This window comes from Pipra filicauda, unplaced genomic scaffold (genome assembly GCF_003945595.2).
Source record: "Pipra filicauda isolate LSUMZ 115617 unplaced genomic scaffold, ASM394559v2 scaffold236_size1216567_pilon, whole genome shotgun sequence".
Lineage (NCBI taxonomy): Eukaryota > Metazoa > Chordata > Aves > Passeriformes > Pipridae > Pipra > Pipra filicauda.
Genome location: NW_024104350.1, coordinates 587,327 through 607,656, shown reverse-complemented (window position 1 = coordinate 607,656; position 20,330 = coordinate 587,327). Strand labels below are relative to the sequence as shown.

The window sequence follows — 20,330 nt, the reverse complement described above, 5'->3', positions numbered from 1 at the left end:
AGGCGGGAGCGGGGATGGCCCGGCCCGGCCCGGGATGGCCCCGCACGGCTCGGCCCAGCTCGGCACGGGGCGGGCGCGGCTCCGGGAGCCGCCGGGGCCGGGCGGGGGCTGTGCCGGCGGGCGGAGCGGGCTGCGCCGGCGGACCGGGCTCTGCCGGCGCTCTCCGTGGCCGCGGAGCGGGGACCCGAGCCCGCCTCAGCCTGCGCTTTCTCCCCCGTGTAGCCCCTGCTGGAGGAGGTCGAGACGTGGAAGGAGTGTCAGCTCGTCCGGGAAGTGCGCGGCGAGGTGAGGAGGGGACCTTTCGCGGCTGTTACATTGCACCTCGCTTCTTGCCCTTGCAGATCTGCTCCTAGAGTTTTCCACCTGACTCACCACCCCCAGCCTGCCACGCTTTTTCTTTAAAAAATAATTGCTTTCGTATTAAGTATAAAAATATTTGTAGGGGCAAAAAACCCCAAGTGTCATTGCTCTATGAAATAATAAGAACCCCACCAGCCAAATTTGACGTCGATAGTCTGGAACAACGTTCGAGTGAGTGGCTGGAAATAAATCTCTTACTTGAACTAGACGGTGTACGGGATAAAGCGCAGAGATTTTGCCCAGGATTTTTGCACACTGCAGTGATAATTTTCCATTTGACAACCTGGCCTGGCATCAAACACGTTCTTTGTGCAAAAAACCTTAAACTGAAAGCTCTGAGATGAAGAACACCACCTCGCACTTGGTCAGTGCACAAGTAACTAAACAGATTGCCTAAGACCATGCCACTCTGTATGGGAAAAGTGTTCTTCCCTATCCAGTGAAGCAATTAAAAAAATTGTCTTGAGTCTCTTATAGCTTTTTACCAATGCTGAATAGCTGCGCTCAGATTGTGTCTTCTTCCTAAAAAAGCACCATGGTTTTGAACTCCAGGTCACAAAATGGATTCAGACAAACCAGAGGGTCAGAAAAAGCAGCAAAAAGAAAAGAAAACAGGATGAAGTAATTTTCCAGAAGGTAAGCAATCACGATGTCTGTTTGGGTAATGGGACAAAGGGCAGCAGATCCGAAATGCTTTCCGATTACGCCTCCCTAAGCTCTATCGCGATGTTATTTACCGTCTTCGACAAGGTGATAGTAAAAAAGGGTGTTACAGATAAAGTTTCACAGTCACTCTGTAGTTACAATGGCAAGAATTTAACAATCTTTTCAGATTGTTAGTGTAGAAGACAAAATTTTCCTATAATTATGTTTAACTGGACCATTCTGAGGAAGAAAGAGAAGAGTGCTTTCATCAGAGAAATATAGCACTTGAGAGCTTTTAACAGGACCTGCACCACTATTTTTGGATACTGGTAGCTGAGAAACAGTTTTCATGGTGGATATTCGGACAATGATAGATGTGATGTGTATGTTGAAACAAATATTCAGACTATGCTTGTTGACTTCATTCAGAGTGTGAGTTTAAAAGTCATCTATTTGCAGTACAGATTTCAGTTAATGTCGATGTGTCTAGAAGGTTATTTTAAAAATTACTACAGAAGATTCTTAAACCTGAATGCAACTAAATTTGAACTATTTTTAATCAGCAATTTTGATTAAGCTATTATGAGAGACTTGTTCTTAACTTGCAATATAGAGAGGTAAATAATTAGCTGATATTTTAACTAAATAGCTGTCCTCTGAGGGAAAAATTTGAATAAAAAATAAATAAAGATGCACTTCCAAATGCATTATTAGAACTATGGGGGTTTTTACTTGTTTTGGTTTTGCAACAAATTTATGATTGTTTTTTAAAACTCTTGTTACTTCTGAAGGATTAAAATAGCAGTGTGTTGCTTTGCTGTTTTGACAGTGCTTCTAGAATGCATGATGAATCATTGCTGTTTCTGTAGCCAAATTCTTGCTGATAGCATGGCTGCCAACTCCTGGGATGTGTTGCCTTAGTACGGACATTGCAACTCTATGACAAATGTCCTCAAAGTGCCTTGTATAGGAGTGATTTACCAGCTCTATGGTTAGCTAAAAACCACCAAAAAGCATCCTTTTATTCACTACTTGCATTTTGTAACTGGAAAACATAACTTAGGAAAGATGTTCTATGTTGTTGTACTTTGGAATGATGTGATTTAAACAGAGATAGCATAAACTGTTTCACTAGGTAATTCCATTTTTGTTTGTATTTCTGTATGTGAATGTTTGTTTGCATGTATGTGTAGCTATAGTGGGCGAGCATTAGTCTGTTCAAAAGTATTCTTGCCAGGAGTTTGCCAGCAATGGAGAGCAGAGTAATACCACGGTAATTTGAACAGTCTGATTTAATTCCTTTCTTCTTATACAAAGTGATGATGACTGCATCACGAAGGTCTGATTTTTATGTTAAGAGGTCTATCATTTTATGTTAAGAGGAATAAGACTTTTTTAGGTTAAAAATTGTATCATCTTGGGAATTTGTGAGCAAAATGCATTGATAGGATAAATAACCCTAGTACAAACCATAGTCTACATACATTTTGAAGTAATTTTTAAACGGTACAAGGTAGATCCTGTGTTACACCTGAACAGTAGGTTTAGAAGTGCCTTATGCTGTTACACCAGTCCTAATCTCTTATTATAGGAGAAAGCTTCCTTAGTACTTCCTTAGTACTGATAAAATTCTATTTCTGTTGGGGGAGTTGTTCTCCTGGTGCTCTGTTTGTGAGAGAGAACTTCAGCACGTAGGCTTGCCATGTTAGAAATGCAAAACCTGGTGTGGAAACCTAAGATATACTCATTGTTTTTCAAACAGTAATTGTAGAACAAGGTCTGTGAATTTAATTGAAGGTGAGCATAACTGTTGTCTTTTAATATCCATAAGTATCCATATCCCGGGGATGCAGTGCAGCTTCCCAGCGCTGCATCGGCCGGGTACTTACCTGCATGGGAAGGAAGAGGTAGAACAATAACCTCACATGTGGGACTAAACCACTGACTAGTCACTGAGGTTGGAATTCTTTAAGTTGTGTAGAAGTTTGGCCATTGCAATGGTGGTTTTCCAATACAGTTACAGATGAGAGAATAGAAGAAGGGTGAGGGACCTCCTGGAAGTGCTTCATTGTACTGTTTAGTTTCAGAGTTGGTTGCAGCTGGGTTTTCAGTGAGTGCTTACCAGTCAGTGCCATTCCCAGTCAGTGTGGATGGTGCTAACCTCTGTTCCACCAGGATTCTTGGTTTTTAGCTGTGTCCGTATTAGTTTTTAGCAGAAATGATGGTATACAGCAGTTAAAGTATCTTTCAAGATAAAAAAAGAGAACAAGAAAGAGAAAAGCGTGTAATGGAAAAGTGAGGCACCCTTTCAGAAAGTAGAGAGGTAGGAATAAAAGCATGGAGTGAAAAGAGGGAGCTGAGAAAGTGAGCAATAATAAACAGAGAAGTCAGAGAGTTGGTACCAGCTCATATCACAACTGTGATTAATGTAAGGATACTGATTTGCTACATCTAGAAAACTGAGCTTGGCTTTAATCTTGTTTATCCTTTCCAAGCAAGCACAAACTTGTTAAATGTAGCTTCTAAACTTGCATGTGCCTGTGCTGTCCGATTTTCCTCTATCATTTCTTTTCTTTGTGATAGGAAGTCCTATTTCTAATACAAGATGGGTGACTTTACTATACTGAGACACCTCCAAATCAAAGCAACTGCTGCATCCAAGTACAAAATCTAGGACAGAGAGGTAACTCTGTAGTAAAAAGTGAAAGAGAATTGTGAAGGAAAGGTTGCTGACAACTGCCGGGGAATTGCTTCTTGAAAAAGTTGCCTTCTAAACAGTTAAGTTTGTAGGAGCTGACTGTACTTGCACTTAGGTTTATTTAAAGAACATTTGAAGATACCATGTGGTGGATAAGAACTACATGACCAGGAGTGTGAACTGTGCTCAAGGGGTGTAGGAACCACTGGGGAAGGTTGTGTAGAAAGTTGTGCTGGTTTCTGGTGTGGCCCCACATGTGGTGGATTAGAGCAGAGTAACAGAATCAGTGGGTGAGAGAGACTTTTACTCAGATAGCTCGTGAGTTCTCATACTTTTGCTTTTCTTCCATATTTGGGAGGGCGGGTGGGTTTTTTTGGATGGGGATTTCTTCTGTTGTAGCTTTTTTTCATTACTAACATTTTTGCTGCTCTGTCTCTGCAGTTTCTTATATTTTCTTAACAGCTTTTGTCCCAGTCTTTTTTTCCTGCTTATTTTTCACTCCTCTTTACTTTCTCTGTTTTCTTTGGACTCCTTTGGTTACCTTTGGTACTGTTCATTCCTTTCTATTTACTTTCAGTAACTTTATCTGTTTGAAAAAAAAAAGGAGAAACAAGTTGAAAGATTGAAAAAAAGTTGTCATTTGCTCACCATGTTTTCTGTTTATAGTTCTCTATAAATACTCTTCTTACAATGTGTGTATACATACACAAGTTTAAACACACTCACCCCTAGCGTTCTTCTTTTGTCATTCTTCCTATTCTCTTATATTTTTTACTCCTCATTTATTCTTGTGCTGTCTTTTCATCTTGTCATTTAGCTGCTCAGCACAGTTAGCAATCAGAATGTGTACCAATACAGGATGTGAAATTTAGAGAAGGTATAACAGAGCTTGGAAAGAATTGTTTGGTTAAAATTAGCATTGTTTTATTACAAAGAGTGTGAAATAAATATTAAGTGTTATTATTATTTTTGTTGTAATACTTGAGTGTGTCTGCTTGAACCAGTGCTGAATGCTAGGCAGAAGAAAATAACCTTTCAGTCAGCCCAGTGGAATTGTAGCATGCAGTCTGTGTCCGTTGTGGCATTTGAGGGGAAACATTTTTCGTTAGAAGACCGATTCACTTTTACTTGACTTTCAGTCTTAAAACATAAAAGCTGCTTTGAAAATGTTCCAGTGGTATAAAAAGTGTAATAGGATGAGACACACGGTATACAGGTACCCAGTATTTAGGAAAAACATTGAAATGTGTGTGTGTGTGTGTGTGTGTGTATACGCACAGTAGGTAAGGAAAATGTTTCTTGCAAATTATCAAAATTGCATTTCTCTGTTTCAGTTTTATTTTGATTGTATACCAAAACTTTGAGGAGTAATTCAATGTTACCAGAATAATTTCTGCTGCTTTCGCAGAAATATTGTTTTAATGTGTTTAAAGTTTGTCTGCTGGTTTACCAGCAATGTGACTGTCATTTGATTTTTTTCCTATTGGTTGTTGCTGTTGATCATTTTGTCTTGCTGTCAATATTTAAGCTCTATGAATAACCTGAGCAAAAATGACTGTTGAAATGGCTGTTAAGTTTCTAATAAAAAACAAAAACCCCAAATAGTTGTGATATATATGACTAACACTAAGTCCTGTAACTCTTTTGTTCTTTAACAACGAATTCACAGTGTAACTGAAATACAAGAAACAAATCTTGTAATTCACTAAAATGAGTCTTCTTGATATACTTTAGGTAGAAAATGTTTTAAAGTCTCAGAAAAAGTATTGATTAAAAAAATTGTGTGGTGTAAGAGAGCTCTTCGTTAGGGAAGTTTATTCAGGATGATGTGTTTCTGCTAATTCAGGTAAAGACTATTAATATATAGTGCATTAAAATTACTTAAAATCTGCAATTGCCATGTATTTTTTTGTTTCTCAAAATGAATGTTTTTACCTGAATCCAACAAACTGAGAATCAAAGCAAGGATCAAATCTGAAATAATCCCAGAGCTTGTGCACTGCATAGTGCTTAACAGCTAAAACAAACACGGTGAAAAGTCCTCGAGTGTTACTCAGAAAGTCTTCTGTGGCATTATTTGCTGTACCAAATTAATCTCACAGAACTTTCTAGGAACCCTGTAAACTGGCCTTCACTGATTACAGGAAACATTGAATTCCTTTTGAGATCAGGAATTTGAATGGAAGACTTTATACCCAGCTCATGCACAAGGTCTGAATTGCAGTAAATGTTCTTAAGCTATCTGGGAAATAGAGTAATTTAGAAAACTTTTCCTCTGAATACATGTGAATATTATTTCAGGCCACTGGAACTAAATGTTTTTAGTATTTAGTTTTACTTCCCTGTAAGAATGTCTGTATTTATGAATTGTTTGGAAACTGTAATTGTGCAGCTCTAGACAGCTATGTTTTTTTAGGATAGTGCTGCTTCAGAATTCAATTAACAAACATTTAATAAAACAAGAAAATACTATGTCCGTGTATAAAAAAATAAAAATTCAAAATTTTAGTGGAATTTTTAGTTTAGCAATAATTTTTTTTAATAGTCCAGTTCTGATTACAGTATCAACTTATTTTAGTTGGAGTAGTGGTAGGACCTTAGTTTTCTTTTGAAGAGCACCTGTCTCTCTTAGCAAGAGATTGTTGTTGCACAGTATATTTGACATTGAGTCTGCCAGAGGGATGTTGTTATTGTGTTGTCAGAGATTGAATGTTCCTATTAGGCCACATTCAGGCTGCATTTATAGATCAGTGAAGCAACTTATCACTACAGGTCTGTTGATGCATCTCCTCCCTGTCTGACTCTGAGATGGCCGTTTGTAAACGAGGAGCTCTCAGGCCAGCATGGCTACCTGTTGCAGTAGTTTGAAGTTGCAGATGATTGCATCTTGTTGTGCTGTCCCAGCAAGCACCCGTGCTGTGCAGGGGAAGGTTAAGGCTACTTTGTTATAAAACACAGGGTTTCTGCGGGAAAGAAAAAGGCAATTTTAGTGAAGAGTTTTATTCCTTTTGGTTTGTAGGAAGAATTAGTTATATACTATTCAGATATCAGTCTCCTTGGAGGCATTTTAGTAAGGTGGTGTTTATATATGTTATTATATGATGCTGTCTAAATGAATTACATTACTGGGATTGACTACTGCCAGTAACTTTTTCTGCTGTTGTTTCTTGTTATAAAGCCCTATTTTTGGTGGTTGATCCTTCATACCTTAGCTTAGAAAAAACTTTTGTCTTTAATACAGGAAATGGAAAATGTGAGAACAGTTTTGTTCTTTCCAAAATAACAGAAAAAACAAAAAAACCATTCAATTGTTTTCAATACTTCTCAAATGTATGCCCCCACCAGTGTTTGGTGCACTTCTTTGAAACATTCCATAAGTTTTTTCTACAGACTTTTCTAATGGATTTTTTTTCTAGTTGAGAATATACACTTGTGCATGGCAGCTGAATTGATTTAAATGTCCCCAGGTTCTTTTTGATGTGATTGACTATAAAGACAAAGAAGGTTTAATGGTCTGCTTGCTCAAATGTGTGCTTTATTTCAGTCTAACATTTATTACACATTCTCAGAAATAGGCTTAACTATTTTTTGATGACTAGTCAACTATTGTCCTCATTCTGTGTCTGTTTTTAGTTTTGGATTATGTTCACATGCTGTATAGTAAAAGCATATTTATAGGAGTCTGTAAGTGTAGACATTTTTATTTAAAGAAATGTGTGAGCATGAAATGTAAAGTCTAGACCTTTTACAAAACACATTAGAAAGGTTTTGGTAGTTCTTAGCCCTCTTTTTGATGGCCACAATTCTAAAATACTCATGTGTAGAATTTAAAATACTCTTATAATCCTCTCCTCCCCTTAGAGACCCCTGAGAAGCTCTTTTAGAGCAGGAAGGTTAAAAGCAAGTACATTCTTTGTTGCTTTAATTAAACAGACAGGATTAAATTCTTAAAGATGTGTAAATTATACTGTACTGCATGTAATTTTCTTGTGTTATTTTTTGTGTGGGCACAAACAAAGTGACCATTCACAAGTGTCTAGCTCCTCTCATCAGATACTTCACTTGCAGGTTTTCTGAAACCTATACCAACATTTGAAACTAGACTACTGCTCAACATTAGCGTGGATATTTATGCTCTATAAATATATATATCTATATACATATGGACAGTACTTTTCATCTGATAAGACGCAAACTGCCTAATGTCTGTCAGTTTATTGTGAGTGCAGTCTCACATGTGTGAGTGATTAGAAAATACTTTCCCCTTTGTGCTGTTGAGCCCAGTTGTTAACCTACACTGAGCTCCACCTGGGCACTCATCATGTCTGAACAGCATTCTTGAAGCACAGGGTATTGATACTTAAATTTTCCGTAGTCTTGATTAAAAAATGATTGCCAGTGACAATTTGCTTAATTAAGCAGAAGAAATTTTTTGTCCTTCTCTGCTGAAGTTCACAATCATTTTTCAAGAAAAGCTTTTGTTTATATCTGGAAAAAAGTACTGATGAGAAGGAAGCTCAGGCAATTATGTTGCTTTGTATCTCCTTTTCCCTTTTCTGCCTTTAACTTAGGCATCCATTGGGCATTTTCAGTGGAAGTTGTTAGGTCTCTACCATGTTCCTGTAAGAGCTGCTGTGGGTAAAGCCCACGTGAAGGCGAGGCAGACGTGTGAGCTCCATCGTTTCTGGCAGTCCTAACAGATGGGTGAGGGGGAATATGGTCTGACTGTCCCAACCAGAGGAAACGTTTTTATTGCCACTTCAAGCCTGAAAGATGGTTTAGTCATGAGGCACAAGTTCCTTGTTGAAATTGGATTTCATTACTTTTGTTTCTTAAAGAATTTAGTGTTTTGGTTTTATGAACTATATTCTACATACTTTTCAGGTTGTGTGCTCCAAATGTGGTGAACGCCCATGTAATGTATTTCCCTTACAGTTGGTTTTCTTCTTCAATCCTAACACAAATACTTGACAAAAAAAGGGTCTGGGACTTAGTATGGAGACTGATAAGGGTCTTGCTTGTGTTTTCTCATCCATATTTCAAGAGGAAATGAAAACAGCAAGAGAGTATTAAATGCTTCCATGCTCAAGATCCTGTTTATGTCTAAGAAAAGATGACACGCCCAGTGCCAGTTATGCAGTAACTATGGTTGTGGGGTTTTTGTTTTAACTCCAGAGACTTCTCTGTGTTTTGGCTGTACTTCTGACAAATGTGGTGAAGCTACTGATATATTTAAATACTTATTTGTTCTTAAGATCTTTCCAAGTGACCACTTCCGCATTGAAGAGGAGATTTGACTTCTCCCAATTGCCCAGAGTGTTTTTTACTGGGAGATATGGTGCCAATTTTTTTTCTATCTATCTATCTATCTATCTGTCTATCTGTCTGTCTGTCTGTCTGTCTATCTATCTATCTATCTGTCGTACAGCATAGATGACACCTGGGGAGGCAGGGAGAAGGGGAGATAGTATTTGAGGGAGGATAATTGTAGAATAATTTGTCTAAAGCTCAGTTTCCTCTTGCATCCTGAAATTTCCCCTCCCCTCTTTTGCTTGTTAAAGAGAGGTTGCTAATTAAAGCAAAAATAAGGTGACCTGAGTGTATGCCAGTTCATACTTGAGAAACACATAAGATGGGATTATAAGTTTATCACCCAAATTTACCTTCAGTGTGGCTTGGTATATATGGCCTGTTTTTTGACAGCAAGTGTTACCATAAGTAAACCTCTTAGGCTTTCAGAAGGAAGTAAAAAAATTCTAATTCTGTCTGTTGTGGAGCACAGGCAACACAGGCATCCATATTTAAGAGAACTGATTGCTTGGAGAGACTGGGAAGCTGAGGGAAGCGATTTCAGCTTGCCTCGTTTTATGGAGGGGAACAGGAGGTTCATTTGGAAACTTTTTTCAGCCTAAATAATTAATATACCATACTTTTGTTTAATACACCCTCTTATTTTGTAACATCTTTTGTAATATTTTGTAATATTTTTCAAGGAATTAAACATTTACTCTTTCTTGAAAAACTGTTATGCTTGTTTATCAGCACAGGAGAGAGACATCCATAAAAAAATGCTTCTCTGTACTGTATGCATACCTACTGACTTCAATTCAGAGTTGCAGGACTGACTTGCATAAAAGTAGTTGAAAGATTCAAGACATCTCAGAACATACAACCTAGTAGTGTGAAGATACAGTTTTAATGCAAAACAGGGTTTACTTGAAATTAGAATGTTCATCTTGATTTTATGGATCGTAAATCAAGGCATGGAGATAATAGGTAGTTTGTCCAAAGATACTTAAGGAAGTTGGTCAGGGGAAGGAAATGGACTGAAATCAAGTTTCATGGTCAAACACAAACCTTCACCTGAGGCCTGTTATATTATAAATACCAAAGAATGAATCCACACAATCTCCCGAGAAGCACAAGGTGTGTATGGTTGGTGATATTTTAACCTGTAGCAGAGATTTGAACACAAACAGTGCTATGGCTTCATTTTCCCAGTAATTCTGTGAAAGGCCCAGCACACATAGGAGTGCAATTGAAAAGATTAACTTGAGCATGGGAGGATTCATTTTATCAATATTTACATTGTATTAAAACATACTGTCTAGTAATGAATAACAGCTATGGTTAGTGATTTCAGACTACAAGTATTAAATATAAGTGTTGGCTTTGAGTCTATTTTAAAGAATAATAATTTAATGGACAACTGTTACGTTTTTGTCTTTGACTGTCTAAATGTATGTATGCAGCCTGTAACTTTTAACACAAAGAGAGAGTAGAATAATAACTAAGAGCTTGCTAAATCATGGTTTTTTTCATTGCAAATAATTTTGATTGTAAAACTTTCAGGCATGGTGTGGTAGGGTGTTGGAGGCACAGTAACAACCAGAAATCAGAAATCGGCCTGTGTGTTGTGTCTTCACAGCACAGAAGGATGTGTGATGGCAAGTCTGCTCCTGTGATTAATATGCAGGTAGCACAGAGCTGGAACATATGATAAAATTGCACACGTAATCACTTGCTACAGAGATGTACTTATCCTCATGATGTATGTTGCTTTGCAACTACATAAGACAGAAGTATAGAGTTAAGTGTGAATGTCTTATTTAATGATACAGCCTTCTGGTATAAAGTAGCATGTAAGTAAATATTTAATGAGTTATGTTTAATTGGAAGTGTCTGGTGAGACTATCAGATTCTCTTATGCTTCATCAGGAACACAGGGACCTTTTCTGAAAACAAACCATTTTGTATTTCCAGGAGATATTTCACATCTTGCACTTGTTTTTAATCAGTTAAAGCCTGTGAATATCCCATATAGGAATTTGTTTGAAGTGTTTTTAGAAAGGAAGGTTGTGTAATAGCGATGACCTGGATGGCGTGTAGACACTAAGTCTTTTCATTTGTTTTCTCTTGTCCAGAGCATTGAGACAGGAAGCATTCTTAGAATTATTTTTAGATTTTTAAAAGTCAACCTTGATTTCCTCATGTAACAATAATCCCCTGGCTAGCCCTGAAAGCAATAGTGTTTACTCTACGATAGTGCCATATGCTTGAAATTTGTTGTTTCATTTTGTGTGCCTGTGGTTTTTTTTGAAAATAAAGTACTCAGAAACTTCAATTTATATTGGATTTTCATACATTAACTAGAAGGAAGTGCTATTCAATGTATTCATGGTTCTTCTCATAGTGTGTCTGAATCACAGTAAGTGGTTTGATTTATTGCAGTCTAGTCTGCGTGTGTAAAAGATCATGTGCACAGGATTGCTCTCTTGCTCTGTAACTGTGTTGTTTTTATGACATCACATTTACTGTGACAGAAAGATGGCTGAGCAATTAGGAGTCAGTAATTCTGGTTTCCTTCTTAGCTTATATCCTGTTTATTTTTCATTTGAACATTCAACTGAGGAGTAAGTTATTGCTCCCAATGCGTCTTTATACCTACCTATGTCATGGTGCTGTTTTAGTTGATGTGTCCCTCTTTGTAAAATAAAGAGGAATTGAGTGCATCAGTGTGTTTCTGTAACACCTACCATTGCTGCTCAGTCCATTTATGGCATTAAAATCTGAGAAACTTCTGCAGAGATGTTGCCTTAACCAAGCGTAGTCTGCTGAATTACTGAATCTTACTGTCCTTCTACAACACAAATGAGCAGTGCTATATGCAGAGGGTAAAGAGTTTCAAGTTCTGCATCTTTGTAAGGTAAAATATCCTTAGCTGAGTGTTTTGCTACTTATGACACTAAGTTAGTATTTGTAAAACATTCCGGGATTGATAAGTGTGAGAGTTTGTGGAGTTTCTGTTTGTTGTTACTGGTGTCAGATGGTTTCAAGTAAGGGAATTGTGTTCTTTGTGCTAGGCATAAGCTTTTCACTATCTTAGCCATATATGTCATGCTATACAACTTGATGTTTCCAAAAAATATGCTAGCCAGTGTTTGACTGTATTCCTTTCATCAGTGAAAAGCTAGGGCTTTTCAGCTTATCTCTTCCTGAGTTATCTTGATCTGAATGTTCTGTTACTGTTAGAACAAGCAAAATGCATAAACTGTTATAAAAAAGGCAGAATAAAAATCTCTTGTGACTCAACAAATCTGCTATGGAAAAGTTACTTTTGTAGACTATTATGTGAGTTTTACTTGGCCAGAACATTGAGGGTATCTGCTAAAGTTTATGAAAACCTGACTGCGGGTGCTGAAACATGAGCTCTGGATTACTCATATACAGATTTAAAAAAACCTCAAACAACAGAACAACTCAGTATTAATTACACAGAGGAACAACTGGAAAATGAGAGAAGTTGGGTCAATATACCTCACCTTCATTCTTGTGATTCTAACTATATTTACAATTTTAATAAATTTGTAAGTCACCAAAATGGGAAGTGACCAAGTATTATCAACACAAATAATATCCTTGAGATTTTTGCAATGCTCATTGCTACCCACATGTTGTCTGAGGAGATCTAGGTAGGCATAGGAAAGGAAGAAAGGAAAGGATATGTTGGTCAGGAGGGCTGAGTGTGTCCTGGAGTGCATCAGTCACTGGCTGGTCAAGGGAGGGGATTGTCTCGCTCTGCTCTGCCCTGCAGTGGTGCAGCCTCCCCTGCAACATTGGGGCACTTTGCGGGGACACAATGTCAGGAAGATACTGAGCTATCAGAGAGTGTCCAAAGGAGGGAAGGAGGATGGGGAAGGGTCTTGTTTTGAAGCTGTGTGAGGACACTGAGGGCACTTGGTGTGTTCAGCTGGAGCAGAGGAGACTGAGGGGAGACCTCACTGCAGTTCCAACTGCCTGGGCAGGGGCAGAGGAGGGGCAGGGACTGAGCTCTGGGACAACACCCAGGGAATGGCTGGAGCTGTGCCAGGGCAGGGTCAGGTTGGATCTCAGGCAAAGGTTCTTCCCCCAGAGGCTGGTTGGGCACTGCCCAGGCTCCCCAGGGCAGTGGGCACAGCCCCAAGGCTGCCAGAGCTCCAGGAGGGTTTGGATGATACTCTCAGGTTCATGTGGTGTGATTCTTGGGGCTGTTCTCTGCAGTGCCAGGAGATGGACTTCGATGATCCTTGTAGATCCCTTCCAACTCAGCATATTCTGTGGTTCCGCAGAAGGAAAGTTAAAGCTCAAGATTTTCTGTTTGTGTTCCACCTCCCTGGCAAGTGCTGGGAAGGCTTCTGTTCTGCAGGAGGATTGCAAACAGCTCCACTGTTGACCTGTAACACACTCCAAAACCAGGACACAGAAGTAAACTTGCTTTAAACTACAAGTAAGGATAATTTGTCTACTTGTGTTGTATGCTTTAAATGTTAGGAGATGAGGGATAGAAATTAAAAGATATACGGAGGGAATGTGAAGTTAAAGATGTTCTTCATATTCTGGAACCTAACTTACAATGGAAGTGCCTTTTTTTTCCCAAGCTTATTGAATTTATTGCCATCTTGGCTTAGTTAAGAGCAGACTGGATGGGTGTTTTGCAATGTGGACTCTTTCCAAAGCACTGGCAAAGACTTATAGTAAATCCAGCTGAGTTTCCCTGAGGGTTTGAGCTGAAATTCTTACTTTTATATTAAATTGGTCATGGTTACAAGACAAGAATTATTTGAAGTTTTTATGAAACGTGGAACTGACAGAACAGGCAACAGGGATGCAAGTTGTTTTCATGTATATTCTCTTTGTTGGTCAAAAATGTGTTCAGGATACAAAAGGTTCTTACTTATGTGGCTTGAAGGGACATAGATAAAAAGATAGCTTTTATATCTTTAAAATAAAAAACAACTCCCCTCAAAATTCTTCGTGCAAATTTCCCTTTTCTGAGCATTTCCTCCCCAAAAAGGGCTTCCCTTTTTTTCTAAACACCCAAAGCTTCATAGGATTATTCCATATATATTTCAACCAGACAATGTTTTGGGGTTTGGTTTTGTATTTTTGTCTGTTCATTTGTATTTTTACAATACTCTTAAATACTTTAGCAAATGTCTTCTGTGATATGGCAATGACCAAAAGTACTTAAAATGACCCGTCACCGCACCACTTTTTTTTTTTTTCCCCCCAACTCACAATTGTGCTATGCTTTGGAAATAGCTGGGTATTTTACAAGTTTAGGTTGATGTGTGATTAGAGAAAAGTGTCTTAAAGTTTCTGGCACTTACCTGTCTGCACTTGAATCTTCTCCACGATTCCTGCTGGATGAATCCCTTGCTGCTGTCCGGGTTAGCAGCACTGGGTGCTTGGGGGGAAATGAAAGATAGAGGGACACAGTCCTTGGAGTCACTCTCCACATGGCACTTCTTTTGTTTTCATTTCTTGTCTCGCACCGGATCCCATCTGCTTGCATTTCCACATCGGTTCCTTACCATTTTCCTCATTACTTTTTAGGGAGGACTTGAGTTTCAGCAGCCTTGTATATCCTTCCTTTGCAAAAAAGGCTGTTGTGAGGGTGAAAATCCATTTCTGACCAGTTAATGTTTATGGACATACCACTGTAACCAGTACCTGTTGTTTACCTGATAGAAACCTGAAGTAAACTCAGTTGTTCCTGAGTGTTTTGTGGGGGAAAAAAAGAGGGAGATGATAAAAGATTAACCTCTGTGTAATTTTTAAATGAATCAACTGAAAGCAAATACATCTTTTTGTATGGAGCAACTGCACACTACTACAGATATAGTCCTTGTCCTTCCTTTTTTCTTGTGCTATATGCATCTGCTCTTGTGGAAGATAATGTAGTCACATAATACAAACTGCAGAGAACTGATTCTTCATGCATATACCTGGTTTAATTTTATGAAGGATTTTAGGTGTCTTTAGATGCACAGAAAATGCTAAAATGTAAACACTGAAATTGTGTTAAGAATGTGATGGATTCGATATGAATAAAATGTCGTATTTTATTAAAGTAAAATATCTTTGCTTAGTCTGTAATGAAAACAGGATCATAATTTGGAAGTAGGGGCTACATGTGGCCAAGAAATCAGTGCATACTTTGGTCTCACCCCGTAGCTGTCCCAGTCATTTTGGGCGCTGAAGGAAGGTGCATTCATCTTCTGAGGACTCGTGCTTTTTGTCCTAGTTAGGACAGCTGAGACCAGTTCATCATGGCATGGGTGTAACCCAAAACTGTGTATTCTATAGCCTTCCATGCCATTTCCCAGAAACTGTTGTCAATAGACTATTCACACCATCTGCCCATAGAGCCTGACTCCTCAGGCTACAAACTAGGTGTTCAGAGGCCTGTGAGATAGGAGGATGCTCCTGTCCTCACACCCTTTGTGGAACTCCCCGCCCTGAGGGAAGTGCTGAGCATTCCTGCCTGAACTGGAGGATATATAATCTTGGAGTCTTGGAACATTTGGAACCACTCTGTGGGATCCAGAGAAAGACTGCAGCTCATCGCTCTCAACCAGACTTAGACCATCACTGGACTGCAATCACCACTTTGACCAGACTGCAACAGCTCTCCCACCAGCAGGTTCTTCCCCTCTCTCTTTACTTTGGACTCAAGTGGGGCCCAAGGAACACCACTTTGTTCATGCCCCAGGGTACTGGGTTATACATTTGGGTTTTGTGGGTTAAGACTAATTGTTTGTTTGTATGATTGTACTTACTGTATTATTTTAGTAAATTGTTATTCTGACTTATAATCTCTCCTTTGAGTTGAGTTCATTTCCCCTGCTGGTTAACTCTTAAACCAGCACACTTTTGAAGTGGGCTTTTCTGTTACAAAGTAGGCTGTTCCAGAATAGTTTTTGTTTGTGGAGTTTTGTTTGTTTGTTTGTTTTTTATCCAAATGACAATAGAACAACTCTTAAATGTTTACTCAGATTAAAATGCTTTTACAGTGTGCTGACAGTTTTGGTAATGAGTTTTTGGACTGAGTTTCTGGGGTGTCTGTACAGAGCCTTTTGTTTCTTAAGTATGGAGAAGATTGACAATAGCTAAAAATTAACTGTATTTAAGTTTGCTGAGTGTTTCGTTTGGGGTGAGCCATTTCTTGTTCATTCTCTTGAAACAACTGATAAGAGAATTGTATTGCTTAAAGTATTTTTTTTGATTGTTTCGGTAAAAGTCAAGGATTGGATAGACTTGAAGATATATATCAGCATCTGAGTTAAGGCTCCGAGTTGAGTTCTGTCAGCCTTGTGTCTTTTGCAGACGTTAAAGGTATTCCCCCTCAAAGAAAAAAGATCAAGTTTTCCACCGTTTACTCTGGCATTTTTGTTCTAGTGTTGTTGTTGGAGGGAAGGGTGGATTTTTGTGGGGTTTTGTTTGTTTCTTTAATGTGTAGCATTCATTCTGGAAATTTGCAGTCACTACAGGGAGAGAGGACATGTTTGAATTGAGCAAGATAGAAGGGCTGAGGGTGTTGTGTGTAAACCAGTCAATGTTAATACTCAGTCAAAAAGCTCTCTTAAAATTAAAACCATTGCTAAGTCAATTGACATGATGCTGGGTAAAGTGGGGGAGGGCAGGAGGCAGCTGATTGCCTTTCAGAGAGAGCTGCTGAGCTTGAAGTGTGTGTGAGATAGAGCAGCCACTAAGTAGTGAATGAATATTTAGTCACACCACAAGTGACTGGGAGTGGGCTGTGAGAGATACCTGTTTTTTACCTCAAAGAAAAGGAAGAAACAGTTTAAGGGAAGTCATTATGGGATGTGAACCTGAGTTCAGGTGGGATCCACGCTGTAAGTTTTCCGGGAAGGAAAATGTTAAGGAAGGCTTTGTCCCAGATGGAACTCCAAACTGATGTGGAAGGTGCTCAGCAATTCCCAACTTCTGCAGCCTCCTGACTTGGTCACTGTTAGAAAATTTCTGCCTAAAATGTTTTGAGTTTTGTATTCTTTCTAATATCTTGGCTCCCATACAGAAGCCAAATATTATAATCATCTTTGACTACATTGCTTTGAGATTAGGTAATAGGGGGGAACCTTTTGAAGTCTTTACAAAACCCTCTATCTTTGCTTCTGAAAAATGTGAAAAGCTCTTGAAATGCAGGAGCGGAGAGTGTGGAGGGGAAAGACACCTTAACACTGGCAGTAAAAATAGAATCTGTACACACTCAGATCTCTTATAAAGTGTTTTTTGATTAACTAACTGCAGGATAAATTATAAGAAAAAGTGAACTGGTTAAACTGGGAGTTCCCGTTGTTAACATCATAAAAGTATTAAAAATATAATTCACAGCAAACAGGATGTCTGATCATAACAGTGCAGCTTCAGTTGCCTGGTATTTATGCAGCTGACCTTCTGTGCTGACATCAGAGAGCAATGAGGAGTCTCATGACTGTGAATAAGAGTCCCATTAATCTGCTAACACCAATCTGGTGGCTTCTGGAAGGAATAGGCTAACACTTAAGGAGCGATGCAGAGAGATTAATTAGTACCTCCAGGGGACAGCACATGCACTGTTTCCACTCTGAGCGACACATCCTTTCTGTAAAGCTGTAGTTTTACCTGGAGTTTTTTACCTGGAGTTTTGCCTGGAGTTGTGGCCAGTGGAGCTTTGTAATTTCTTTTTAATAGTAGTGTTAGTTTGTTTTTTTTTCTCCGATATTAAATTTGGAAGTAGACTGTCGGGAATATGGAGACTTTATTCCAAGTTCCTGAACTACTGGTACCAAATGAATTAACAAACCAATAGTTTTGGGAGATGGGCAAAGGACACGGTGAGCACTCAGTGCATCGCGGAGTGCATTCCTGATTGACCATTTACAGTAGAACTGTTAAGGAAATACCTTCTTCAACACCACAGATGAACAGACCTGCCAGCAGTTTGAAGCCTGGACGAGCCAGCACTGACATTTTAGCACGGAGAATAATTTGCGTTCCCCATCCCTGCCTGCTGTGTGATGGCACAGGAGGAGTGGGGCTGGTTCCCCGGAGCTGGAGCACACCGGGCTGTCCTTGCTGCCCTTACTGCCCTGTGCAAGGGTGTTATTTGTGTTCATGTTGTTTGAAATGTGTTCAGCTCTACCGACTGCACTCAGCTGACATTAACCTTATCTATTGTGTCCTTTCCTATTGCTCTCTAAATTTGCATCCATTTCAACTGAAAAGCAAAACTGCCTGAAGTTTTAAGGAGCAAATGCATGAATTAGCAAAATACGAGGTAAAAGGTATCTAAGAGTTGATACAAGTGTTTAAATTTGATGGAAATAGTGGTAGCATGGTTACACAAAAAGAAGGCTTAAGACTCAAAAGCCCTAAAAATAAGGCTATTCTTCTTAAGTCTTTGAAAGAAACAGGCTGTTTCAAGCTCAGCACATCTCAATATACATACTTCTTCTTCATGTTCAGGTGACTTCTGAATAATCCATTTGGCTTTACTTTAAGAACTCCTAAAACTGTATGCAGTATCTGTGGATGTGTATGCAGTTTCTGTGAATATATAGAGAATTGCTTACTAGATAAGTGTACCTTGGTAATAAGTGATAGGGGTGAGAAATTCCCCCAGTCCTGTGCTGTGGAACAGTTGAATGTCAGTAGTAGACAAGACATGTCTTGGAGAATGAACGTGGTTGCCACAAATGGGTCTTCTTTAGAGAGAAAAAAAGGGGGAGGGGTGGGAAGAAGGCATTTCTTTGGCTTTGTGTTGATCTGGGTCTCAATTTTGTGGTGATTCACTGAGGTTAATAAATCTGTACGTATAGTTCTTCATTTTGGTTCACTGCCAAGTTCTTAGGTTTTTTTGATTGTGCCCTATATTCTGATTATTCTTTGTCTTCTTTTTTAAAGGGGAACATTTGCTTACATCATCAGAAATTCTATCGTGTATCAGCATACGTATTGATGACATACTTGAAATAAAAGTTATTTGAAATAGCTATTCCTGGCTCATATCTCAGTGTCTTTTTGCCAAGCCATTTGTTTACTGAACCTTTGGAAAGAGAGATATAATTTTCAATTAGCTGAAGGAATGTACAACACTCAAATACCACACCCAGCCTGCTTAGGAGGATAATATTTTTTTTGTGCCTACATGCCCTTGAATAGTTAAGGGGCAGGTTTTGGGCTGGTGTCAGTTTATATTGGAAAAATACAAGTCTGAAGCTATTGCTTGAGAAGACAAAATGTGTAAGTGAAAGCAAAATGCCGGATGAATATATAGCACAAGAAGTATAGATTTCTTAAAGAAATGTAAATATATTAGTGAAATGGGATTGATAGGAAGCTCTCATCAAGTTTTGATGTCCTCTCAGACTGGGAAGCTTTTTCTGAGATTTTACTGAGGTTCTTAAAGAAGGTACAGTGTGTGTGAGTGTGTGTGTGTGTGTGATTTGGCTTTCTCCCCTTCTCTTCCCCCTAAATTAAAAAGAAGTGGTGTGTTTTTAGAAATATGGTTGTACATTTAAAATTGGTTTCATTGTAACTTTTTTTTTGTCTGAAAGAAGTGGTTTTAAAAAGAAATTTGACAGTGCTACTTGTTTGACTTTGTTGGGAAATTGTGATTAATTCCTGTAAAGTCCTTGCCTGCTCCTCTTCAGGGCTTACGTCTTCTTCTGTGCCATCTGTGTCAGCAAAGTTAACTAGGCTTGAGTAAGACCTTCAGAGGAGGCTCAGCCAGTCCTGTGCAAGCATGCCATGTGTTGAGGTTCCTCACAGCTAATGCTAAAGGACTGGAAGCTTTTAAACATGTTTTTGAGTCCCTGTGTTACTGGTTTATATGCTCCAAAGTGATCAGGTTGATAAATGTTTCTACTCGAAGGTAGAAACATTAAGATAAATACCAGAAAAATTACCAAGTGTGTTCTTTTCTAGGTTCTGGCCCTAAACTATCATTGTTTTCCTTTTCTCTTTCCCCCTTATTGCTTGGAAATCACAAAACTGAAACTTCTTATCTTTTGTGCATGTATCCACAGGACAGTCAAAATCCACAAATACTGAGTTGTCAATTGGCAGTACACATTATTGATGGTAGATTTCCATAGAAAATTAGCATGCACTCCTCTATTGTGGATTGACAGTAACTTGGTTATATTTTAATGGGCTTCTTGGCCCACTCCTTCTGCTTAAATGTCAGTAGATACTTATTTTGTTTCTAAATTACAACCTTTATGAAAAGAAGAAAAAGAGAATGAATAAAATCATAAATCCTAATCTCATTCAAGATTGAACAAATTCTGTTTTTTGAGTC

The 20,330-nt window shown here is 38.7% G+C and overlaps 1 protein-coding gene across 5 annotated transcripts in view; it reads left to right on the top strand.

Moving 5' to 3' along the window:
• Nucleotides 1-20,330, top strand: part of LOC113989093 (aminopeptidase O (putative)) — a 149,869-nt gene that overhangs the window by 75,744 nt on the left and 53,795 nt on the right. For 4 of the 5 annotated variants that reach the window (XM_027723341.2, XM_027723338.2, XM_039381668.1 and 1 more), the window contains 2 exons: nucleotides 223-285; nucleotides 913-996. The exons of the other annotated variant lie outside the window; for it this stretch is intronic. In XM_027723341.2, coding sequence (XP_027579142.2) covers nucleotides 223-285; nucleotides 913-996 — 147 coding nt within the window. The remainder of the gene's footprint in view (nucleotides 1-222; nucleotides 286-912; nucleotides 997-20,330) is intronic. 5 annotated transcript variants of the gene reach the window in all.